At 44.1% G+C, this 24,244-nt stretch overlaps 4 protein-coding genes across 5 annotated transcripts; 2 read left to right on the top strand and 2 right to left on the bottom strand.

The window, feature by feature from the left end:
* The first annotated feature begins 1,354 nt into the window (after window positions 1-1,354).
* On the top strand, window positions 1,355-5,508 carry LOC121606228 (neurofilament medium polypeptide-like). The gene is made up of 4 exons (XM_041936424.1): window positions 1,355-2,105; window positions 3,435-3,634; window positions 3,766-3,890; window positions 3,998-5,508. Exons 1-4 carry the CDS (start codon window positions 1,355-1,357, stop codon window positions 5,247-5,249), a joined length of 2,328 nt encoding a protein of 775 aa, XP_041792358.1. The 3' UTR covers window positions 5,250-5,508.
* A 2,067-nt stretch (window positions 5,509-7,575) lies between these two features.
* On the bottom strand, window positions 7,576-15,653 carry thoc5 (THO complex 5). Its single transcript, XM_041936425.1, has 20 exons — window positions 15,562-15,653; window positions 15,177-15,281; window positions 14,316-14,459; window positions 13,924-14,037; window positions 12,611-12,708; window positions 12,318-12,464; window positions 12,091-12,205; window positions 11,665-11,797; window positions 11,506-11,583; window positions 11,301-11,344; window positions 10,490-10,589; window positions 9,567-9,675; window positions 9,379-9,480; window positions 9,200-9,296; window positions 8,766-8,877; window positions 8,573-8,676; window positions 8,399-8,486; window positions 8,191-8,306; window positions 7,884-8,074; window positions 7,576-7,765 (listed from the first exon to the last, which is right to left on the bottom strand). The coding sequence occupies exons 2-20, from the start codon at window positions 15,273-15,275 to the stop codon at window positions 7,702-7,704; spliced, it is 2,055 nt and encodes a 684-aa protein (XP_041792359.1). The 5' UTR covers window positions 15,276-15,281; window positions 15,562-15,653; the 3' UTR covers window positions 7,576-7,701.
* A 553-nt stretch (window positions 15,654-16,206) lies between these two features.
* tfip11 (tuftelin interacting protein 11) lies at window positions 16,207-21,513 on the bottom strand. The gene is made up of 15 exons (XM_041937339.1): window positions 21,291-21,513; window positions 20,552-20,762; window positions 20,033-20,198; window positions 19,787-19,943; window positions 19,553-19,680; window positions 19,254-19,415; window positions 18,773-18,964; window positions 18,489-18,668; window positions 18,217-18,351; window positions 18,024-18,127; window positions 17,748-17,916; window positions 17,387-17,630; window positions 17,104-17,246; window positions 16,826-16,991; window positions 16,207-16,703 (listed from the first exon to the last, which is right to left on the bottom strand). The coding sequence occupies exons 2-15, from the start codon at window positions 20,758-20,760 to the stop codon at window positions 16,357-16,359; spliced, it is 2,502 nt and encodes an 833-aa protein (XP_041793273.1). The 5' UTR covers window positions 20,761-20,762; window positions 21,291-21,513; the 3' UTR covers window positions 16,207-16,356.
* Window positions 21,514-21,731: 218 nt separating this feature from the next.
* srrd (SRR1 domain containing) lies at window positions 21,732-24,099 on the top strand. Of its 2 annotated transcripts, none has more exons than XM_041937761.1 (7): window positions 21,732-21,967; window positions 22,095-22,135; window positions 22,232-22,440; window positions 22,533-22,631; window positions 22,859-23,010; window positions 23,092-23,337; window positions 23,436-24,099. In XM_041937761.1, exons 1-6 carry the CDS (start codon window positions 21,819-21,821, stop codon window positions 23,330-23,332), a joined length of 891 nt encoding a protein of 296 aa, XP_041793695.1. In that variant the 5' UTR covers window positions 21,732-21,818; the 3' UTR covers window positions 23,333-23,337; window positions 23,436-24,099. The 2 variants fall into 2 exon arrangements, with proteins under 2 accessions (XP_041793695.1, XP_041793694.1); XM_041937760.1 differs by having other exon boundaries at window positions 23,092-23,328; window positions 23,436-24,098.
* The last annotated feature ends 145 nt before the right edge of the window (window positions 24,100-24,244 follow it).

Raw genomic sequence — 24,244 nt, 5'->3', positions numbered from 1 at the left:
AAAACATGAAGCTGGTGGAGTGGGGGGATGTAAAGCATGTTATTTCTGTCCTGCATGCCCCTCAGCCCCCTGAACATGTGAGATGTGGTGCAAAACACGTTGTGATAACACATTCCTACATGCATTTTAATAAATTTGTGAAGACATATGATAAAACTGTAATGGGTTACCTTGAAAGTAATATCTAAGGACCTTAAACAGACATAACACAGTTGCTGGAGGACAGGCTACGGGCTTACGTGTCACACAGTCCCTTGGGTGTCATTGGGCTGACAACACACATGTTCACAGGGTTGAAGAATGGCTGATACAGAGGAATGACTGTGTGCTGATTCGTCTATTCTTCAACATACATCTCAAGGGAAAGGCACAATTCTCCCTGCTCCTTTAAGGTATGCGGAGTAAACTCACTCACCCTCAGTTTGAGTAATCAATAGGTGCTGTACGTGCTCTTCAGAACTGGTCTTCTTCTCAGATCAGCAGACAGCTCAGTTTGTTTTTCGTGTGAATGCTGTATCATCGCGGCTCAGTGTATCCTGCACTATAAAGTTGCTGTTTATGCTGCTGTTTGGATTTCATGTCAGTCACATGTCACGCTTGGCTTGCAGCCATGTCTGCACAGCGGGAGATTGTTTGGTTTTTTGCAACAAAAAGAAACCAAGAAAGGAAAAGTTACGTTTGAAGTCCAAGTGGAACAACAAACCATTATTCTGTGTGTGTGTAAGAGAGAAAGAGAGTCTGTCAATGGCCCAGCAGTTGAGTTGAGTCCCAGGGGAGTTGGCATGGATCTGCAAACTCACACTGCAGCAGTACAGCTACATAGAGCATCAGCAGAACACACTGCACACCCACACAATCAGTTCACATCTACTTTACCCACAGCATTCACAAAATATGTCTTACACATTTTTAAAACTTTGCAAAATTAAATATTGATCAGGGCTGTTTTTAAAGAGCAATAGCAACTGACAGCTGCAAATAGGCCAAGAATTGCTCATGTTTTAATCATTAACACACAGGCTACATTTTCCCCAGGTGCATTTATATGCAAAACGCTTTAAGATAAAACGGTAAAGTGATGCGTAAAAGACATTTTACATGCTACGAAACCAATATTAAAGTCTGCAGCTTCAGTAAAATGCACCTCGTTAACACCTTCAGTAAAAATACAAATCACCAACTAGGTGCTACAGGGATGGTGAATATGTTCCTGCGCAGGCAGTAGTTTTCTGAAGAAAAGATATCTCTTTAAATAGAGTGTGTCCTGGTGCTGACTAGTGAGTTTTCCCTCCCTCCTATATAAGCCCAGCGCTGCCCCTCCTGCTGCAGTCACTTCTCCTTCGGCCCGGCCATCATGAGTTACTCGGTAGAGCACCACCTCTTCGGCCCGACCTCGTACCGCAAGGCTCGGCCTGCCTCCGTGTCCTCCAGCGGCTTTCACTCCCAGCGCCGCCGCCTCACCTACAGCCAGCCGTCCTCTGTCGACAGCTTGGACACCTTCAACGGTGACATGACGCGAAGGAGCGAGAAGGAGATTCTGCAGACTCTGAACGACCGGTTCGCCGGCTACATCGACAAGGTGCGGAACCTGGAGATGCACAACCGCAACTTGGAGGCGGAAGCGGCAGCCCTGCGGCAGAGCCAGGCCGGGCGCGCCTCGGTCGGGGAGCACTACGAGCGAGAGCTGGGCGACCTGAGGGGTCTCCTACATCAGCTGACCGCAGAGAAGGCCCGCGCGGCTCTGGAGCACGAGCACCTGGAGGAGGACATCCAGCACCTGAGGGCCAGACTGGAGGATGAGGCGCGAAACCGGGAAGAGCTGGAGGCTGCCGCTCGCGCCATGAAGAAGTATGTTGAGGAGTGCCGGCTGGCGCGGCTGGAGCTGGACAAGAAGCACCGTGCCCTGGAGGAGGAGGACGCTTTCCTGAAGAAGAACCACGAGGAGGAGGTGGCCGAGCTCCTCGCGCAGATTCAGGGCGCGCAGGTGAGCTTTGATATGCGAGACACGCTGAAGGCGGACGTCACCGGCGCACTGCGAGAGATCCGCGCGCAGCTGGACAGTCACGCAACCAAGAGCTCGACGCACGCTGAGGAATGGTTCAAGGGTGAGTTCGGTTGAAAAGGGAAAGTTTTACAAATCTGTTGGCTGTTAAATCACAGAGACACATCCGCGTGCGCTTTGTGACACACGCGCAGCGCTTGTTCTCTGTCCATGGTGCTGAAGCCTGAAGTCACACCCAGGAATTTACATTTATGTTTAAATTAGGCTTTAGCTTCATTGTAGCCTCGATTCTAATGAAAAGGGTGACTGAGCAGCTCCACATATCAATCCCTTAATTTTTTATATGAGGCCGCAGCACTAACTATTACAATGCTGACTTTAAATCTCTGCAGATTAACGATCCCACCAACCCGCCAAGTCACACACAGGAGTTAAACGAAAGGAAGAGGAAGTTTAATTAGCGGTTACAGACGAATTAAGTAAAAGGCAGATAATCTAAAGATCAAGATTGAAATAATGTGACCTCCAGGTAGATGTGCTCCTTTCTGTGGGTGCACCGATGCCGCAGAATTCTCATTTCTACTTGAAGCATGCGCTGCAGGAGTGAGATGGCACACCGAGAGGAGACTATGATTAATTTGCACTCTCACTGTAGGTAACAGTGGGTGTGTTCTTCTTGCCAGCGCCCCATGTGCTCGCGCTGTGTGTGCCTCTTACCCTGCACCTGAACCTCCACAATGAGAATCCTGGTTTCAAGGTCACTGATCCGCGTAGGCAGACCAGACAGATGACGCTCCATCACTGGGCTCATGTTTTCATCCCTTCTGATGTCGTGACTGGAGTTAGCCAAGGGCGCGGAAGTAATCTATACATGTACATATGATGGATAGACTGAGACTTCATCTTGTTACATCCCCTGTGAGAATCCTCCCCACAGTTATACTGCACGATGCAAGACGAGACGCACACAGAGCTGCTGACCTTTGTGGTACAACACAGAAGCACAATCGACACTTAAAGGCCTTGAAGGGTTTTATCTGAACAGCAGTTCAATTGCATGTCACGTAACTTAATGATGTATAGATTGACCCTGGCTGCACGTCTGCATGCTGACTTGATATAACCAAACACAATGACCTTCCCTGTGTGGTGTCCAGCTGACTGCAGCAGTGTGGCTCAGTCATGCTTGGAAGAGGGAGGGAGCTGAGTCAGAGTCCTGACTGACAGATGGACACTGTCAAGGTTAATGGGGCTCTCTGAGGCCTTGTGGTCAGAGGACATGTCAAGTGAGTCAGGCCCTAGATCAAACAACGATGCATGCATATGGACCGAATCAGACTGCTGAATCTCTCTGTACTTCCACGCAGGTCACGTTTGGGCCAGTCGATGGCGTGACACAGCAAAAGTGATTTCCAAATTGTCGTTTCTGCAGTGCGTATGGAGCATCTGTCTGAAGCTGCTCGGTCTAACCAGGACGCCCTTCGCGGGAGCAAGGATGAGATCGCCGAGTACCGCCGTCAGCTCCAGAGCCGCACTATTGAGCTGGAGACCCTTCGAGGAACCAAGGATTCCCTGGAGAGGCAGTGCATGGAGAGCGATGACAGACACCAAGATGACCTCAACTCACTACAGGCAGGAAATCGACACAAACATCTCACTGATCTCTCACGGGGAAAACCAGAAATGCACATTCTTGCCACATATTTTCTCATACCATCAGCATGATATTTGACCTGTAAGGCTGAGTGTTGTCATTTTTGCAGGAGACCATCAATCAGCTGGACAATGAGCTGAAAACCACTAAATGGGAGATGGCCAGTCAGCTGAAAGACTACCAGGAGCTGCTGAATGTGAAGATGGCTCTAGACATTGAGATAGCTGCTTATAGGTTGGTCAGAATTTAAAACCACACATAATTAAACAGAGCCGTTGTTCTTCCTAATGTCAAAAGTTGTTGATATTTTCACTGATTTTGTGTCTTTGTCTTTAAAACAGGAAGTTACTGGAGGGAGAGGAGAATCGCTTTGTGTCAGGAGGAAGTCCGTACTCCTACCTGGAGAGCAGAATCTCCCACTTCAAGGTGAAAGGGGAGGAGATCTCAGATACAGTCATTGTGGAGGAACAGACAGATGAGACCCAGGTGACGGAGGTGACAGAGGAGGCAGATGAGGAGGAAGAGGAAGAAAAGAAAGAAGAGGAAGAAGAAGAGGCAGGTGAGGAAGAAGAGGAAGGCGAGGAAGCCAAAGAGGAGGAGGGAGAAGGCGAGGAAGGAGAAAAGAAGGAGGAGGAGGTCAAGGGAGAAGAAGAGAAGGAGGAAGAAAAGGAAGAGGAGGAAGAGAAGGGTGAGGAGAAGGGAGAGGAAGAGGAGGCAGGCGAGGAGGAAGAGAAGTCTAAATCTCCAGAAAAGGCTGCATCCCCTCCTTCGAAGTCCCCACAACCTAAATCTCCTGCTGTCAAATCACCAGAATCCAAATCGCCAGAATCTAAATCACCAGCAGCCAAATCCCCGATGCCGAAATCACCTGCGAAGTCTCCTGCAGGAGATGAGTCAAAGTCACCTGTGTCAAAATCCCCACCCAGCAAATCCCCCGAATCTAAATCACCTCCTCCCAAGTCCCCTGAACCAAAGTCTCCAGAGAAAGAGAAGGCCAAGCCTGTCGCTGCCAAAGACACCCCTAAAGAGGAGAAAAAAGAAGAGAAAAAAGAGGAGAAGCCTCAGCCTGCCAAGGAAGAAAAGAAGGAGAAAGAGCAACCAGTGAAGGAGGAGAAGAAGCCAGAGCCCAAGGAGAAAGAGCCCGAGAAGGCAGACAAACCTGACACAAAGAAAGAGAGCAAAGCAGAAGAAACACCCAAGACGGACGACACTTCGAAACCCGCCGCTCCCAGCAAGCCCGCAGAGGACAAACCAGCCCCCAAATCTGAGCCTAAAGAGAGCGCTCCCCCTGCCAAGGAGGAGAAACCCTCTGCTCCTAAACCAGAGAAGGCCGAGCCTGAGGCAAAGCCTGCCCCTAAAGCGGAGCCCGAGAAAACTGAGGGCAAGAAGGAGGAGAAGAAGCCAGAGGAGAAGTCCGCACCGAAAGCCGAACCCAAGACAGAGAGCAAGAAAGAGGAGAAGAAGCCAGAGGAGAAGACCGAGACCAGTAAAGAAGAGAGTAAGGAGGTGAGGGAAGGGGGGAAGGCAGAGAAAGCGGAGAAATCTTCTGGCACTGAGGCAAAGGAGAGCAAGGAGGAGAAGGCCAAGAAGTAACACTGATAAGCTGTGATTCAGGGCATGAGGAGAGGAGGAGGTGGAGATGCCAAAGAACTATGAGGGAGTTAAAGAGCAGGAGAAAGCAGACGGGCACCTCAGTGTCCAAAGCAAAGCAGGTGATGGTACGTAAGCAATAGTGATTTCTGTAGCAAATAATCCCCTGCTCCTTAAGTATGGCCATTACACCCCCCGATGCTTCTGATGTATGACTGTAGTGAATGCAGAATGCTCTAAACTCGTTATCTGAATGTGACAACTGCCCTTAAATAAATAACAAGTGCATTTAAACCGAATCCCGCTGACGGGGACCGCCGGGGCCTGCTGTACCTACACAAGCCTTCGAGGGTAGAGATGTCAAAACAATGTCAAGCTAAAGATTGTGTCAGATATCAAATACAAAAAAAAAATATATATTTAAGCAGATACAAATGTCTATTATATTTACAGATACATGAGTAAGAAAGACTTGAATTTTGCTTGTCGCGCACCTTAATGCAGCTTCTTCTGACAGGTGTGCTGCAGCGTCTCACTCTTCTGGTCTGCAATGCTAGGACAATGATGACTGTGCTATGTATAAACTGCTGAGAATATGCAATATGAAACAGATAAATAAAGAATGAAACATCAAACACGAAAGCCTTTTCTTAATCTGTACACTGCACAAAAAAAAAAAGGAAAGAAAAAATCTATGGTCCATTGATCTTGAGGGAAGACTTATGAATGAGAAGTGTCAAGGTAAACGCTGCCACTCACTGCACTGCATTGCGGCGAAGGAGAGAGGGAGCTGTACCCACCCACGGCAGCCAGTGCACCCTTCCTCATATCCCAGAGACAGCGCTCATGTATAAATCAGGAGCGGCGCTGCTTGCCTGCACAAGACACAATTCATTTCCCAGCTCACTGCAAGAAGGAAAGTTCACACACAGAAGCAGTGATTTCACATCAGCTCCCCCCTCCCGTGTTTTATCTCATTACTTTTAGTTCATAATTACCACTATTATCAGTTACACAATAGATTGAGTCTCATGAGTTCAGATTAACACAGACCAGGCCTCGACTTTACAACATTAATGAGGAAACACAAATCCTCCCCGTCAGTTTTGGCCATGAGTAGTATTCAAGCTATTCATAGATTTCTGCTCTGTCTCACAGAAAAGGTGTAGATAAATATTTAATAGGATTTCCTAATGAGCGCAGCAGCTGGTGGGAAGTCATCCACTTTAACATTTCATTCATGTCTAATAAAAGCACCTGAACGGTTCAAATGAAGCCATTGAGAGAACCTCGTTTTTGTGGATTCAACACTGACATTGGAAAGAGTTAGGCTGACATTGAAAGGATTTCTCTCCTGGCTCGATTTCAGCGTTCGCTTTACATCGTATAACTTCAAAAGCAATCTCCGTGCCTCTGATAGATGGCTCTAAGTTAATGGGATCAGCAACCATGTCATAAAACACACAGCAGGCGGAAGTTTCTTTTGCTCAGCATTGCACTTGAATAGCCAAAGTTTTCCTGAAATACTCACTATTTCTGAAATTACGCAATTTCTGACAGCTCTCAGCAGGCTTTAAGAACTGAACAGTTACAGCGCCGCTCAATCAAGTCAGCCAAGTTATCTCAGTTTGCTCTTTATGGATAATTGTAAGGTTTTCTGGTCAAAATCGTCATTTTTTTTCTTTTCAAAGATGTAAATTCTATTCTGCATAGATTCCAATTCTTACTTTATTGTATCTAGAGGACGACAGGATCAAAGTCCCTGTTTGCAGTTCTTTTCAGCATGAAAATCCCCACTCACATTTAAAACAGTAACCGCACCAGTGGCCTCGTCTTCCCCTTGTAATTATATACATCCTTGTCCACAAATCTATGAGCCATTAATGTGTGATTAGGTTACATCCTGCTGGATTTGCACTGTAATGCGCATGAAAACCAGAATGATAATTTGCCAGACGCTTCTGCAGACTGCTGCTAACTAATCATAAAATAAGAGTAATCGCTGATGGTAGTGACATCAGTATCCTGAATAACAACCAGTTTTTCCTTCTATTATCTGGGATGATAAATGAAAAGGTCAAAGGCTGACAATACACCAAATATCATCTTCCATGGACAAAATTCTCTGGGGAAATGACTCAGCTCGCCGTAGCACTGAACCACAATGGCATAATAATCAGGTAGCGCAGACGACACCTATAAATAGAGCAGCAGAGAGAGAGGTGAAGGTAGCGAGGAAGGCAGAGCGATAAAACAGAAACATTCGGAGTGCACAACAAAGCATGGATGCAACAGAGCCTGAAATAGACCAGATACACACTCATTCAAGATGTTTTTTTATTTTTTGTTATAAAGACTTTTAAAAAGAGATACTTTGTGTGTCGAAGAGTCACAAAGGGCAAACTTGAGGGAGTTAGAGGTGTGAAGTACAGTAGGGAGAATCATATGGAAAAATTTAACGGTGACTGAAGAAGCCCTGAGGATGGTTGTACTTGAATGGCTTCAGACGATTCGGGCCCCTGACAGAAAGAGAGAGAGACGTGGATGTCAGAGACACAGTGAATATATCAGATACTAAAAGTGTCTTTAATCAAATGTGTGTAAAGACTTCACTGTCTGCTTCCTGTGAAAGTGTACCTGACAGTGCGCAAGCACATCTTTTCTCTGGGAAACTCGCGTGGTCCCTCCACGCCGTCGTCTTGTCCTTCAGTCTCCAAATACACGTCCAGGCAGACACACAGGCGTGAAATCTGATTGGTCAGAAGCTGGTGTCCCGGACGTGGTCCCTGTAGTTCATTTTTGAACACATTGACTTCGCTCTCCATGGCCTAAAAATCGGAACGGGTGAGTTTTTTAGAGACTGAAAAACTAGACATAGAAACAGCTTAAAAAAACAACAGAGCATTTGTGGAACAGTGTGATCAATAATAAAAAATGTTCATACTCGAAGGTTGTCGTCAGTGCGTCCATTGCGCTCTCCCTTCCAGCTGAGGGAGAGGGAGAAAAGAGGAGAGATTCCTGGGTAACGGGGACTCAGCACAACAGCGGCATGGAGACGAGCTGTTGAAGAAAAAGATAGAGGGAGAAGGTTTACAAGAAACAGACACAAGTTATTAATATTGCCCAATTCTGTCATCAGTGCTAGTATTTACCTGTGCCCCTCTCCACCACACCCATGAAGTACAGATCAGTCTCCTTCGCCAGCCCAGCATCAGTCACATGACGTGTATAAGGCAGATCCTACCAAGTAAGAGAAATATCACAGTGAGACGTGCTGCATGGAGCATCTATTTTAAATATTTCTACACAGTTCTATATGTGTATACCATGTAATCCTCGTGGGTGATAGTGGTCCAGCGAGCTAAGCGGGACATGATCTTGGCAGGAAACAGGTGCTGACACTCACTGGAGACCGGGATGATGCTGTGCTCTGAGGACAAGAGCACAAACAATTTCAGTTTAAATCTCCTCTCTCTTCTTTAGGAGTATTTAATGTGTGGTTGTTAACATTTAATGTACCTAAAGACGCAAACTGTTTGTGCAAAGCCAAACGGGACTGGACTCGTCCCCTCAGCAGCTTCATGGTACTCTCCATTTGGCTGGCGCTCAGAGAACTGCCCACATGCACACCCTGGAAACACAAGAGCGTGATACGGCTGTCGCACGCAGAAGCTGAGCTCATTGAGATAAAACAACCCTGATTCCAAAAATAGTTGGGACGCTGTGTAAAACATAAATAAAGCATAATGTGATAACTTGCTCAGTTCATAAGCAAGGATGGAGCGAGGTTCACCACTTTGTGAGCTGATGACTGTATAAAAGATATTACAACATGAGCAGGACTGCTGTTGATAAATACAGTTTGTTTGAAAATGATTGCATCTGTTTTTATTTACATTTTGCGCAGCATCACAGCTTTTGGAATCAGGGTTGTACTTGGTTTCAACTCGCACCTCTGTAGTATCGTTGGGAAAATGTAGTCCTCCAAGACACTGAACCCACATGTAGGGATGTCCAAGCTCCTCCACATAATCCGCAAAGCAAACAATCCTAAAAGAAAATTAAGAGTTAATTCTGATGGTGTAATTGGCTACACACCTTCTAATTTACTTAAATTATTTGACATCCTCACCCGACTTTGTCAAACTGGTAGCGGTTCGCTGGGTTGGGTGTTTCCCGCCCCTGGTCGCTAGTGTAGAGACAGCTGAGTAGAGTGTCTGATTTCAGCAGATTCCTGCGAAAAAAGACATCATCAGACTTTCTTTTCAGGCACAAGGAGAGGGAGATGAATGCCACGCACGCACGCACGCACACACACACCCTGCGCTGATGGCTGTGTTGAGGTCTGTGGAGGTGGACACCTTCGTCTTGACTGTCATGATGTTCAGATTCATCAGGTAGTAAAAGTAGAGATGGAGGATGCTGCCATCTGTGGAGACATGATGGGTAATATATGGTGATGAAATAATCCATTACTATCTTAATTTAATACTCCCTCTTCCTCACTCTTTTCATTAATCCTCCCAGTGAACGTCCCTCAGGGTTTACTTTACACTGCAGCGCATTAGAGTTACAATGGGGTGTGGTCACGACGATAGCTTGCAGCACCCAGGGGATGCATGCTATGCTGATGGTCATCTTTCAAGCTCCACTCTCTGCAGGGACGGCAAACCGAGTGGCACACTGTCACTCGCAGACACTGAGACTGCTCGCTTTTGGCTTTAACTGCAGTGAACTGACAGCTGCAGCTGGCAGCAGCGAGGATAACTGGGAGAGAGGGGAGGCACTAGAAATAAAAGTGGAAGTTAGAGAAAGACTGGTGATGAGAAAATATGCTTACAGCATGTGGAAGGTGCTGCAGACCCACGCTGCTGCAAGCGTCTCTCTCACCTCTCTCCCTCCTCCCCCTTTAGGTAGAGTTACGCCTGCAATGCAGATCTCCCTATAATCTGTCACTGTTCCTTTCCTTACCAGCAGAGGGAACACAAGGGTCAAGTTGTGTCATGACTTCACAGCAAGGTGGGTCACGCTTGCTTTCTTTCACACACTATCTGGTAGGGATAGAGTTACTGCAATACACAGTATAGCTATGGTCACATTACAGAGAATGTAACGGACGATTTGTAAATACTACTTAAACGTAGGGTGTAAAGACCGGGAATGTGTCTGCCTGCACAAAATGCACAAGCCTACTTGGTGCAGAAACTAAAAATTTAAGTCACAAATAATGTAGACTGGGTTACCTTTACACTTGAGGTCTAAGCAGAGGGACAGAGGGTGCCTTTTCAGCATCTCCCGTCTTTTGTCATCCAGCTGGCCACCTGTAGTTGGCCTTCTCCTCTTCTGTCAAACAGACAATAAAAAGCAGTGGAAACGAGATGAAAAGCAAGAAAGCAAAACAAAGTGCATGTTTGACATTGTGGCATATCAAATAAATTACAAAAACAATTTGCATCAAATTACAGCTGCTTGCAGGAGAAAGAGGATAGTCACGTAGCATCGCTAGCATTTTAGCCCTCTATTATTACAGATAAAAAGGAGCAGGATGCAGCAGTTTAAAGAAACAGCTGAGGCAGTAAAAAATTTTAAAAAAAAGAGTACTTTAGATGCACTGTCATATGCAGTTAGTAAAAGGCCAAACAGAGGTTGCAACAAAATGCAAAAAATGTATTCCCAAACCAGTCGTTTAGAAAATATATATTTACTTTACATGTAGAGAAAAATCCAGTCAGACAATCTGACAACAAAAACGAGCACTGGTTTGGTGCTGAGTGTGCATGTCTGAGGTGAGCTCAGGTTACAGTCACCTAGCCATTCTTGGCAAAAAATTTCCCACACTCCCTCAGCTGGCACTCGTCCGGATGCAGGAAGCGATCGATAGCTGCCGCTCCTCAACTCATCAGACCACAACGCCCGACAGCTAGGGCTTCAGGGACGTTTTGTGTGTCCGTTGCAGAGACGGGTATATTAAGAAATAGTCAAACTCATTGACCTCAGGCTATAAGTGTGTGCTGAAGTGTGTGTGTTGGGAACAAAGCCAGGCCTGAGACTCACCGTTTTCTCTTGCTCTTCCTCAGCATCTGAATCACTCTCATCATCTGCAGAAAACCATAACATATAGTATCATGTTATTTTTTGTTGGCGGTGCATCTCTCACAAATATAACACCTTGAATATTAAGCACCATAGAGTGTAACAGAAACATGTGCAAATGCACGCATGTATGCATGGTTGCAAGCATGTATAGTAGTGTTTGTACCCTGGGAATCTTCTGGAGGTTTGGACAGCGCCTTGGCCTCATCCACATCACCAGTGATAGAGACAGTCAGATTCTTGTCTGAAATGGAAACAAAAATAAATCCTACGGAGAAAAACTCTCTTTTGGCTTCAATCGGGTGATTCAATAATGGGTGCTTACCACAGGCCTGGCCATAAGCATTGGCTTGAACAAACAGGACGTAGAGAGGTGGAGGCAGGTGACGGGCAACCTCTGTCTGTTTCTGAGTCTGTTCAAAAGGCATGGACAGGTACTGCTGCACTGGCAGAGAGGCCTGTGGAAGAAGAAGAAGTATACTGTCATTCAGATGATGCATACATGCTGTCCGTCAGTGGTACAGCAGATAATACTTTTACCTCAATGAAGACCAAATGATTAATAGGACTCTACAGAACACTTTTCTTTAAAAATAAATCTAACATACAACATCATACATAATGAATGAACTGCAAGGTACAAAGCACTTTGCAAAGTCAATGCTCCAAGCTGCCGAGACAGGAAGAGTGATAGTCTGGTCCTGCTGAAGCGCAAAACCTCTATAATATGGCACACAGACAGTTATCATACCTGCATGATGGCATTGAGTCCTGGCTGCAAGCTGGCCAGATGTTCCTTTTTCACCTCGATGCTCTTCTGGATCTTCTCCTTTGTGGCTTGTGACTCTTTGTATTTCTCTGCCAACCTGTATACAAGCACAAACTTTTAACAGATGCTACGAACTAATCAAAAATAGTAGACAGTTTTTTGACCACGGCATGTTGCTAATGCACTACGCGGTGTGCAGGTTTGCATACCTCTTCCTCTGTTCAAGCTCCCAGTCTAGACGTGCCAGTGTGAGCTGGTGGGGATCATTTTTTGTGAGGTGGGGCCTGGAGATCTCCGGCGGCGCCTCCTGGTGAAACTCCTCCTCAGACACCAAGTCTATTTCCTCATGTTTAGACCTGGGTCAGGACAGGGTATGTTAACTAAGCTCTATGTGAAAAAAGCCTTTTTGTTCTCTCAGTAGATTTTCATTGGTAGTAATTTTGCTTGGTCTCAAGTACATTCAAAGTACAAGCTCTAGCTGAATGAGATATGTTGTACTCACTTGAACTCCAGACACTTGCTGATCTCCTTCTGGAGATGTAAAACTTCATACAGCAGGTTCTGTAGCTGCAGGTGCAGCACATCCACTCTCTGCTTTGCCTGAAGGAAAAAAGAAAAAAAAAGTGATTAAGGCTGGTTTGTAAGCACAACAGAGATGAGCCTGGAAATAAATGCTGGCCAAAGAATCTGCAAGAATTTAGAACTAGGAATAGGTAAGAGCAAGGATCAATAAGCAGGACATGAAACTGGATCAATAAAATCTACATGGAAACGAACCTGAGGGCGTGTTAGCTTTGCTGACAGTGGCAGCTGCGTCAGCTGGGTGTCTAAGTAGAAACAAAATGCTTGCAGGGTTGCCACTAATATGTGATAAGAAATTTCATGGACTTTTCAAGGACAAATTATTTCACAATTAAGGGCCAATAAGTCATATAGATGTTCAGATATATGAGCACACCACGACACAAAGATTTGAATGATTTAAACATTTAAAGTATATTCTGGTTTCTTACTACATGTAAAATGGTATGATGTAATTAAATTAAATTACATACATGTAACAGCTACATAACAGGAAAATGTTGTTCCCTGCTGCTTGCATTTGACATTTCTTTCATTAGAACACCCAAAAGCAGCACATCTATTTTTCGCTACCAACCCTTGGATTTTATAGTTATTTCTATGGTCAGAACAACATTGAACTGAAGGCTCTGCAACATTATCTGAAGTCAACATGAACACAATGCACAATTAGCAAACATTTTATTTCATGTGTTATTTTCCAACCAACAGGATATTGCATTTGGCATACTTGACGATAGTTAGTGTGCAGTGTCTGTCATCCATAGCTGCAGCAGGGGGGATAAACAATGCAACTACCGAGGCGACCAGCCAAATTTTTGAGCTAAGAACACTTATGAGAAAGCACAACAGCCAAGAACTCAGCACAGCAATCAGCAAATCACTGTATGCTTGTAGCCTATTTGAGAGTGACAGATAGGAAGAAAGTGTATTAATCGTGGCCCAGCGCTTCAGATGTATGAAAACGGTATCACAGGTGAATTTTGAGATGACGGAGTACGAGGCTCATACTCAGAGTCAAATCAAAGCACTGTTAAGGACCTCTTTGTTGTTTGGTAAATCCAAGCACTTTCAAGTACTTTTCAGACACGTGGCAACCCTGCACTGATCAGCACAGGTTGAGGCAGCACTTTTTCAGCAAATCAATGGAATAGCGTAAACTTAACCTAAGATGGTGTTTCTTTTAATAGCTCATAAATGCTGGACAGCATTTGAGAGTTGTGTGGGAGTTACCTCGTGTGTCTGGTCTCTGCCTCTCTTTAGCCGCATATGTGCCAGACGATTGAGTTTTTTCAAATTCATGAAGTGGATGCAGCCCTGCATACGTCTTTGCTCCACCTCAGCGCACTGAGAACAGATACAAGTGGTTAGACTTCATGAGTACTGGGGAACATGTAGAATCAACTCTATGTCTGGGATCATACAGTATACAATGTTGTGATGATGCATGTACAAAATGTGTGCTCTGGGGGAATATTCTTGTTGCTACACTGACAAATCATTACCATGTCGAGTTTAACAAGTTTGTAATGTGACTACATTACTACTGACAAAACAAATGACTGTAACATCAGTCTATAGTAACAGAGTACATTGGATGTGTATCTTCAATGAATGATTCTTACCCCCTCCTTGGCTCCATTGGCTTTAAGATCCTGGATCTCACTCATGAGTGTAGCCAAACTCTCACATGACTCCTTGTACTGCAGGTAATCCTGCTCAGGGTCCCTGCCATCCAGCTCCACCTCCTCACTATACACACGCACATCCTGGGAGGAAAAAAATTCAACATCAATCCTGAATCCACTGCAACAACACAACTAGCAGGGATTCACACTTGTGGTTGAAGAAGTGGTGAGTGACTAAAATAACTCAGGTCCCAAATTTCAAGGTTCTAAACTTGACTCAAACTACAATATAGATAACACACACTTTCCTAATTGTAAATTAGTACCTGGTTATCTGATAACAACCCAGTGTTCAAAAATAAAGGACACACATCATACTTAGTATTTACACCCATTTATCAACAGACTTGTGCTTCAATCACACAAGGACCTTCATCCCAACCATAAAGGCATCTTTAACCATGTGTAGAATTTTCTACTATTCTGGTCCAAATTAAATAGGAGGCGGACAGAATAACACCTGTAAAACATGGGGTAGCCTCATAGCCATCTAACAAATACAGCATTTTTAATGCTTATAATACTCGGTTTTAGTTGAGTTCCTCAGAGAGCTGCAGACGCAACGCTGATTACTGAAAAGTGCAAAACTCTTCAGTTCGTTACAGTGGATACATTTTTAAGAGTACTGGTGGGAGACCTCTGTGCCTGCTCTCTTAATCTGTAGGTAATCTTGATCCTGACCGATTTCACCGAACTTTGCTGTTTACAGAGGACGTGGACCCCAGTCCTTCTGCTGGCCCCCCCCTACGGACTGCTGCCCCTCCGTACCCCAACGGATCCTTCCAGGCGGTGTCCTACCTGCTGATCCCCCTCTCCGCGACCTCGTTTCATCTCCGGGGTTCCTCCTTCACTGCGGAGAACCTTAGACTTTCGCTTCTTCAGGGCATCCGACGCCATGGGTGGCTGGAAAAAGGTCGTGAATATGTAACGTTAGTCTAAATACAACGAGGTTAACAGTAAAATAATTTAGCTATTTGACAACAGTAACCTACCAATGTTTCCATATTAGCAAGTTAGCTAGCTAGCTAACGTTAGCACAGTGGCTCTGTGATAGCTATGGTTGACTAGCTCATCGGCTAACAGCTGTTAGCTTATCGGCTCATAAAGACAGGTTTTCTGATCATAAATACCAAAGTTTCGATATATTGTAAATTTGATTACATATCTATAAATATCCACTTACCTCCCCGTTGCAAAAGTACTTCTGGAATATTAAATCGTTCGCAAATGCACGTGCACAGGATACTTTGTTTCACCATAAAGCGCCGAACAAATACGGAAGCCCTGACGTGCCAAACTCTTCAGACCCGATTGCCGGAAGAAAAAACTAGCAACTGCAGTGCCACCTAGAGGAAAAAATGTAAATATCTGTAGTTCAAATGATTCAAACGGACTGCATGACGCAAAAAAAAGAAAAATAACTATATTCCTTCTCCTCACTAGTTGTTAGATTATTATGCCATGCAAACAGATTTTTTTAAAATACCAACATAAATAATGTACTCAAAAAGCTATGGCAAAAGTAGCAATATCACAATATAAATTAATAACTAAAATCATGTAAATAAAAATGTAGATGTACATAACTATCAAGAGACTAACACTCCCGTGTAAGCAGTATATTTTGCAAAACCATAAGTTCACCTGTAAAGAAATGTGTGACATGGACAAAATTGCCGTGCCCATGTTGAATGCTTCATCTTCTGAAAACCAACAAATGTCATATGCATATCTATATGTACTACACAAAGTACAGTACCTGAATATAAGTACTTATTTCCATTTCACATCTGATTAAAACAGCAACAAAGCAGACCACTTACATTCAAAAATTATTTATTCACCGTTCTACTGACACATAAAAAATGTACAAACACATACGGCAAAGATCAGCACACTGAAGTTACATTAAAAGCAAATATTTGATCTGCTTATTTTCTTTTACACTTGTCAAACTGAAGAATCAGTCACTCCACCCTCACTTGGCCATATCTATCAGACTCTGCAAAGACGTGGGCACCCAAGTCTTCTCCCCTTGCACAAACACAACCCCTCTGTCTATATAGATGACAATGCGCCCAAATGTGTACAACTGTTTGCCCTCATGGCGTTTGGCCACTAAAGGCATAAAGACAATGTTGTTCTCCTCTGCTTTGGTCTGGATGAGATCTTTAAAATTAGTCGGCACACCAGCACTGATGCCCCTGTGAGCCACACTCTCTGCATCTCTGCGCTCCTGCATCGCTTCATACTGGAAGTCCTTTCGTCTCTCCGTCTGTGTTAGATATGCAATATTCTCTCTTGCACCGGGTTGCATATATCCACCTGTGGATATGAAAAAGAATGAGTGTTGCAGTAAGTTTTGGTGCAGCAGACAGAAAAGGGCTGAATTATCATAATTTTACAAAGCAATAGTTTAGATAGTATAGACTGTGAGTTATACCAACCCATGCCTGTAGACACTGCACGGTTCATGATGTCCAAAGCTTCATTAAACTTATCTTTAATGAGTGGCTGTGACAGCAAGATGTCACTAAACATGCTTTTCCACCCCAGGTACCATTTAGTGATTTCCTCATAGTTAGGACTGTTGCTCAGCCATGAACACAGGACCTACAAAAACAAAACATTTAATAAGTTTAAATAGATACAATAATCAACTGCAGCTAAGTGCATCGTAATTACTTTCCATTCTGTGTACAATTTACTAAGTATAGTCACTGACCTGCAACCACTTTGTAAAGAAGTTTTTGTCCAGCAGGGACACAAGGCTGGAGGGGGACAACATGCCCTCCCAGTCCATCACCCAGTGAAATGGCTCCATTTGCTGCTGGTGAGGGTTGATAACCAGTTCTTCTAGACACAGAGCTAAAAGGGGAAGCAAGAGCCATCACACGAAGAAGAGAAACCCATAGGATAAGGAGGGACAGGGAAGAATAAGACTGCAGAGAAATAAATTTCCTTCGGCTGCTATGGAATAATTAAGGCTGTCATTGATGAAGACATACCTAGTTTAGGGATGATGTTTTTCACCATGAAGGCCTCCCATGCACCTGGTGTGAAAACGCCTTTCCATGGCTGCAAGATGAGGCGGGCTGAGGCGTCACTGGGATGCCACCTCTGCAAGGCGTTGGACAGTTTGCTTCTGATTGGTGGGTAAAGAGGCTCTAGGCGTGATTGGAGCAGAGGAAGCCATGGGTGGATCCAAGAGTGGATGGGCACGGTGTCAGTTAAAGGGTTCCAGTTATCCACCTACCAAACAGGAAACAGAAAGACATAAGCTTGAATTGTAGAAGGCAAACCATGGGTATGTTTCTACACCCAAATACATGTGTCTATAAGTGGAGATAGTGTGTGTGTGTGTCTCGCCTCTCTTTGTAGACGGGGTAAGAGCAGCTGCTCCAACAGGTGATCCAGGATCCACAGGGGAAGAAGAGGAGCCCACATTTCAACACAATCCACCATTGACCCTACCATCCGAGGCTGCCAGCCTGACACACAGGACCGCATCACTGGGATCCACACTTCCCACAACAGTCTGGACCAACAAAAACAGTCGAAAACAGGCTATAACACATAGCAGGAGAATTTATCTGTGTAAATACACATGCACAGCTTAATATATGTTTATGTGTTTAAAATGACCTGTGGTAAGGGTCCATGTTTGAATCTGGGCCACTGGAAAGGAGGTCTCTAGATTCAAGGATTGCTCTCCACTGACCGATGTCTTCCAGACAATACGAACTGTCCTGAATTAATCAGACAACAGTGGTAGCTTCATTATTAATTATTTAAGCAAATAATGACAGTATGCAGGAGGATATTTGCAAAAGCGTACCTTCAGAGGGTCCCAGGAACGAAGTTTCTCTTTGAGTAACGGATGAACAACAGCGACAGCCAGGTCTGCCAGTCCCATTGTTTTGTACTCTTCATAATAATCTGTTTGTAAAGTCTCAAAGATCCGGGCACACTCCTGAATAAAGAGAAGGAAGGTGGGCACCAAAACAATTACCTACGTATATTGATATACAGATAGAGCAAGGACTAACAAATTGAAACAGCCTGATAACTGTAGCTGTTAGTCTCTGTGTGTGTTTGCTGTGTATGCACCTGCAGAGTGGGTCCCTCCCCCGGTGCCATCTCCCCAGAAGGAAAACGCTCCACCAATGCCAATACAGCCTCCATTCTCTGGATGGCGTCTTGCTCTGCTTCCAGTCTGCTCTGCAGTGCTCGTGACTCGTGGTTCAGAGACACAACTACATCTTTTTCATGCTGCAGACGTCTGGCAGACTACAGGAGGCGGTAATAAGATTACAAAACAGAAAGCCTGTCTGTATGTATCACAACAACATAAAACAGAAGATATGTGGGAGATATGTTTGATTCCCTCATACCTGTAGTATGTCCTGTTCTGTAAGGTCTATCAGCAGCTGCAGGTTATGTTCAAGTTCAGGGAGGGCAAAGCCAGATCCCTTCTGATCCTGTGTGGACATGCTTGGTGGACCTTCATCTGGAACATTGTGCTTGTTGGACATCTGACTGTAACTGTAATATACCTTTTGCTCTCTTCCTGTCATATCTATCACCTAGAGATAAGACAAGATAATCTTTTATTAATGTCACAGCAGGGGAATTTTCAGATATGGGGTAAATGAGATTCAGAGACAAAACTAACAGCAGACCATGTGCTTACATTCATATAACAACTTCACACACAATGGCTTGTACTGAGTGTAAAAATACAATTAAGTGCTGATGCTTATGATAATATTTCAGCCTAATTCAGTGAGTTTCAAAATTAAAGTAATGGTGTCGTGATAACATTCCTGTGAGCCAGATGCAAAGGACTGTTAATGCAAGTCTTTTCAAACACACCTTGACCTGTGCCAACTCTCCAGCGGATGCCACTGAACTGCGTCCTGCCAGCTTGCCTTTAGCCTTCAGCTCGTCTACAGTTCTGTAGGAGTACTTGGGTTTCTTCTTTCCTCCAGGGCCTGCAGGATCCTTACGCCACTGGCCTAGCTCCTTCTGAAACTCCTACACAGACAGAAATTGAGCATAATATCAAAATGATGTTGACTGACTCTACAATATAACTTGAGCTACATAATGTAACAGTGGGTGTAATCAGAAAAAGAGGCAAAAACTTTATATATATATATATATCACTCTACCTTTTCCTCTTCTTCCTCTGAGTCGACCACAGGAAAATCTTGAAGACTCTGCTGGGTTCGCTCAGTGCCATAAGCACCCACTGCTCCCTTGCCTTTACGAACCTTTGCCTCAATGGGGTTTACAATACCTGCAGCAATAACAGGGTGCAAGGTCAGAATATACATATTGTACTCCCGTAAAATACACAGTATTATTAAACATCTCACTGACATAACCTCCTCAGACATGCCCACCTTGAGCATTCTTGCCCAGGCCTTTGCCTGGTTGGTAGCCCATTTTCTGCAGAAGTTTCTGTCCAATTCCCTTTGTGTGCTTCTCCCAGCTACCAATGCCTTTACCAGACTGTATGCCACCTGCAAACCTCTGGGACTGATTCCCTCGGAAATTACCCTAAGGAAAAAAATAAACATCTTTTTTGACAAAATGTTGTTACAGAATACAATACAATAGGTAAAGGAGATAGGGACAACAAAATTTACCATCTGAAGTTTTTTGGGTGCTGTGGTACGAGGAGGGGGAGGTGCTGAAGGACCATCATCATCATCAGAGTCATCTGAGCCCCCTTCTTTTTGCTGTTTCTCCTCAGCTGCAGTCTTGCGCAAACCACCACTCACAAAGTTCACTGGAGCAGTGTAGTCTTTAGATCTAAAAACACAAACAAATGACCAATTTAGTTAGCGACTGTTCCCCTTGGGAAGATGGGGTCTTTTGTTTTAGTCTGGTTCCCTGTGAATAGTGTTTCCCACCTGTTACATTTGTGTTTTCCCTATCTGGGTTAGAGCTTACAATATGTTATGTTATGGTTAGGTGTAGCAGAGATAACTGGTTAGAGTTAAGATCAGGGTGAGGTCAAGTTGAACATCTCAGAAAAGGGATGTTCGAGATTAAGGATAAAGTTGGATACAGGCTAACGTGAGGGGAGGCACATTTCGACAGGGAAACAGACTTCAACAAATCAGGGGCATTGGGACAGCAACATAAATAAACCCATGCCTTACTTCTTGCCTCCAAAGCTAGGCCTCTCATCCTCGTCTGAGTCCCTGTCAGCCCAGATGCCATAAGTAGCCTGCTCCTTGGTCTGCCTGTGTCTGCGTCGGTCTGGGTTGAACTCATTGGCCAGGTCCCAGTCTGTCACCTCAAAGCTCTCCACCTCCACTCCTTCTTCCTCCTCCTCCCCTCTCCGCCCATACAGATGGGACATGGACATTTCTGGAAATCACAATAATCAAAACACCATGATGATTAAAGTAGTGTAAAAACTTCAAATGATATCTTACATCCAAAGCCATCTCCATCACAACCGATCAAGCTAACTGCTTATGAAAGCCACTGGAAGAGGCTGAAAGCTCGGTAACAAATTTGACTATGGCACATTTTGTATGTTATTTCCAGTACGTTTTGTTTATTTTATATGCTTTGTAGCTATGATCACGTGGTAATTTTATATTTTAACAACAATCACTATACAGTTAAGTTCATAGAAATTACTCAAATTTAGAACAAGATTAACAGCGTCATGTCAAACAGCTAGCAAGTTGGGTAACACAATAACTCTTTGTAAACTTATCTAAACAAGTACATATCTAGATCTGCCCCTGTGAAGAAAACCCAACGTTACGACAAGCTAACGTTAACATTTACTAGCAAAGGCTAGCGTTAGCTCATGTAAACTCCTAGCTTCACTCGAAAAAAATTGGGTGTAGGGAAATTGTCAAAAAAGTGTTCTTTCTAACTCACCTGAAACGTTCGTTATTCCCCTACTTAAAGGTCAAGCCTACATTCATTCTTCTGTGGCAGTACTGAAACGTAATTCAGGTAATCTCTGATGGCTTCACGTTATTTGTTGTACTCACGAAATCACAAGTACTTCCGGTTGTCACAGTAACTGCCGGTGTTGTACCAAACTTTGTACCGCGAAAAATGTCTTTCCCTTGTTAGTACGTTAGGACCTGTACGCGTAAATGTGTGTAAAATTCAAAACCCACAACCAAAAATAATTTAGTCAATTATTCAGGTTTGTTTTAATTTCCCAATTCATGTCAGTTCAGATGGCAAAACAACATTTTAAAAGCATTTCATGCAATCTCAAAGATCGAATACGGTACCAATGGTTACGGAACATTTGGCATCACACCGGAAGAGGAAATGTGTGTTACATTCAAAATAGTCCCACTTGCTGCGAACTAGCCAACCACATGCAGGACTTATCATGGTGCTGCATGTGTATCATGTATGTTTATATAGGGAACCGGTGAATTAGCGTAGATGTCGGGGACCGGGGAGGAGTGGCAGGTGGCCCGGTGGCGAAAAGGCGCAGGGCGGAAATCGAAAATACTTCATGTGTCCTCTAATTCAGCATGCTTCCAGGAGCAGCTGGACGTCGGGAAAACTGTCAAACGAATCAGAGACACTGTGTAAGAGGTCTAAGTCCATTTAAGCTGGAGTGTCATTTATTATTAATATTTGAAGGTGGATACATATTTTCACCACATGCTTCTGCACAAACTCGAGAGTCCAGTCACTCATCTCCCTCCTCTGTAGGTCTGAGCTAAGATGCGAGGAGTTTATGCAAGAGTGGAAAGGTGAGTATGTTGGACAAGTTATCTCCATATATTTTGTCTGGCAGTGGTATCATTTATCTAGCAGCCCAGTGACCCTGTCGGGATTCTTGTCTTCAGAACAGCTGCTGGTGGCAGGTTCAGCAGACGTCTCAAAACCTCCAGGGAACAGAGACACAGAGGGTCCCATCGACCAGCTTAGGACGAGCAGAGATGGCAGACTGTGCCCACAGCTGGAGTGTGTGTGTTATGGCCTTGGCTCCTTTTCCTCCTGTGTCTCAGCTCGCTACCAGCTTGCTATGCTGCTGCTGCTGCTGGATGCACAACAGGTTAGAGGATATGTTCATCTAATGCGATAAGAAACACTCAACATGAGACCCTGTTCATTAGATATTCTGCCTCACCGCTCCTCTACCTATAGATCCCCCTGAAGGACTGCTCTGTTTATGACCCTGCATTCTGCTCTGGAGAGAGGGATGTTTTGACACAACTGGGTCTGACTGTACTCACAGAAAATGAGGTCAGTTGCCGGGCCACTAATGTTTTTTTTCTGTCAGAGCTCGAACAATAATAAAACACAAATTTTGGGAAAAAAGTAACATAAATCTTTTAGATTTCTGCATTCTAAAGTTACTGTTTGGCCGCAGATTTTTAAATCTCAAATGTCTAAGTTTCCTCTTAGCAAATAAATTCAAATAATGAATCAATATACAATTATAAGATGACTTATCTCACTGTATTGTGCAGGAGGGGAAGCGTCTGGCGACTAAGCCCACACTCTTTTACCTGATGCATTGTGGGAAAGCTCTGTACAACAACCTCCTGTGGAAGAATTGGAGTACGCGGTGTCTTCCTCTGGTGATAATCATTGGAAACAGCTTCAGTGGCATGAGGGACAGGTTTGTACAAGACATCAATGAAGGAGATGATGCTTAAGAAATTGGACGTTGAGGTAACGTTTTCTGTCTGTCATCCAACAGGACGATCGAAAGAGAGTTCAAGCGGGACTACAGCTACATTACTCAGGCTGTGTCTGTGTGTGAGGAGAGACAGCTGCCTTGTCCGTCCCGCCTGATTGACGTCTTCAGTGACACAGCAGTCATCACCTTTCCTACCAGCAGCCTCAACAGACTCCCACAATCCACCTGGGCAGAGCCACCTGAACCACAGTACCAGCACTGCCCTGATTTGGAGATTATTCAGAGGGAAGTGCAGAGGTGAGACAGGTGATGGACAGTACTGTATGCTTTTCATTGTTGCCTTGATGTAAGATGTTTTTAAAAAATAATAACTCCGCCTCAAATTGGGGATTGAATTTTGTTAGACTGAGCCACCATCATGATAGTTTGTCTCAAGGAGAGGAAGAGGACTACTGAGTGTCTTGGACCAGTTCTGAACACCCCCTGAGAACTTGTTTTTGGTGACCTCCAGGGGTTGAAAATGAAAATGAAAATCGACCTGCAGAGGCTTGACGTTCACTTGAGTTTAGATGATGCATCGCAGGAAACCCATTGCATTGAACACCCTGCTATGTGTTTTGTTAAAGTTATGTGCATTTAAGTGCGGAGGGGAATCTTTATAATACGAAAAGATGACAAAGTAGCTTCATGGTTTTCACAACATCCATGTCTATTGGTGTGATTTTCTCTATTCAGACAACAAAATAAGTGAATGCTACATTGTTAAGCAGGTGGGACATGCATAGCTCTTTCATAATCAGAACTTACCTCTTTGAAATTAAGTTCCAGAGCATTGCCCTGAAGTAAAAATCTAACTTTCATGTAAAATGAAAAAAACATTTTTATATATAGTTTTCGATATATTGAACAAGTTTTGTGGCTGTGCAGGTTAATTTCTAATGATGTCTTACAATGGACCATGTCAGTGGCTGCAAAATGAATAAACACTGCTACTAAATTTACTCACTGCGGTATGTTTTGTATGGTGATAAGTAATAATGTGGAAAAAAACAGGTGTAATCGTTTACGTTTAGATAATGCTTCAGTTGAGGTTTTCTGGTCACTGGATCTTCCACTCTGTGCTCTTTATCACTGACAGATCATTGTTTCATTTTCTTTTAATTTAATCAGTTTGTTTATACCTGAATCCTGATTATGTGATTTATAGAATCTT

This window comes from Chelmon rostratus, chromosome 5 (genome assembly GCF_017976325.1).
Source record: "Chelmon rostratus isolate fCheRos1 chromosome 5, fCheRos1.pri, whole genome shotgun sequence".
Taxonomy (NCBI): Eukaryota; Metazoa; Chordata; class Actinopteri; order Chaetodontiformes; family Chaetodontidae; genus Chelmon; species Chelmon rostratus.
Note: the sequence above shows the minus strand (reverse complement) of the source record. Positions and strands in the feature narration are given on the sequence as shown.

Excerpts from the sequence above, each read along its gene's own strand:
- LOC121606228 (XM_041936424.1), top strand. The coding sequence starts at position 1,355 with ATGAGTTACTCGGTAGAGCACCACCTCTTCGGCCCGACCTCGTACCGC. Across the intron at positions 2,106-3,434 it reads CGCTGAGGAATGGTTCAAGG|TGCGTATGGAGCATCTGTCT; the intron begins GTGAGTTCGGTT and ends TCGTTTCTGCAG. Across the intron at positions 3,635-3,765 it reads ATGACCTCAACTCACTACAG|GAGACCATCAATCAGCTGGA; the intron begins GCAGGAAATCGA and ends TCATTTTTGCAG.
- thoc5 (XM_041936425.1), bottom strand. The coding sequence starts at position 15,275 with ATGGCGTCGGATGCCCTGAAGAAGCGAAAGTCTAAGGTTCTCCGCAGT. Across the intron at positions 12,465-12,610 it reads AGCAAGTGTCTGGAGTTCAA|GTCTAAACATGAGGAAATAG; the intron begins GTGAGTACAACA and ends GTCCTGACCCAG. Across the intron at positions 8,307-8,398 it reads TGTGGTGGAGAGGGGCACAG|CTCGTCTCCATGCCGCTGTT; the intron begins GTAAATACTAGC and ends TTTCTTCAACAG.
- tfip11 (XM_041937339.1), bottom strand. The coding sequence starts at position 20,760 with ATGTCCATGTCCCATCTGTATGGGCGGAGAGGGGAGGAGGAGGAAGAA. Across the intron at positions 17,917-18,023 it reads AACATGGACCCTTACCACAG|ACTGTTGTGGGAAGTGTGGA; the intron begins GTCATTTTAAAC and ends TTGTTGGTCCAG. Across the intron at positions 17,247-17,386 it reads AAACATCATCCCTAAACTAG|CTCTGTGTCTAGAAGAACTG; the intron begins GTATGTCTTCAT and ends TTCCCCTTTTAG.
- srrd (XM_041937760.1), top strand. The coding sequence starts at position 21,819 with ATGTCGGGGACCGGGGAGGAGTGGCAGGTGGCCCGGTGGCGAAAAGGC. Across the intron at positions 21,968-22,094 it reads AAACGAATCAGAGACACTGT|GTCTGAGCTAAGATGCGAGG; the intron begins GTAAGAGGTCTA and ends CCTCCTCTGTAG. Across the intron at positions 23,329-23,435 it reads ATTCAGAGGGAAGTGCAGAG|ACTGAGCCACCATCATGATA; the intron begins GTGAGACAGGTG and ends GAATTTTGTTAG.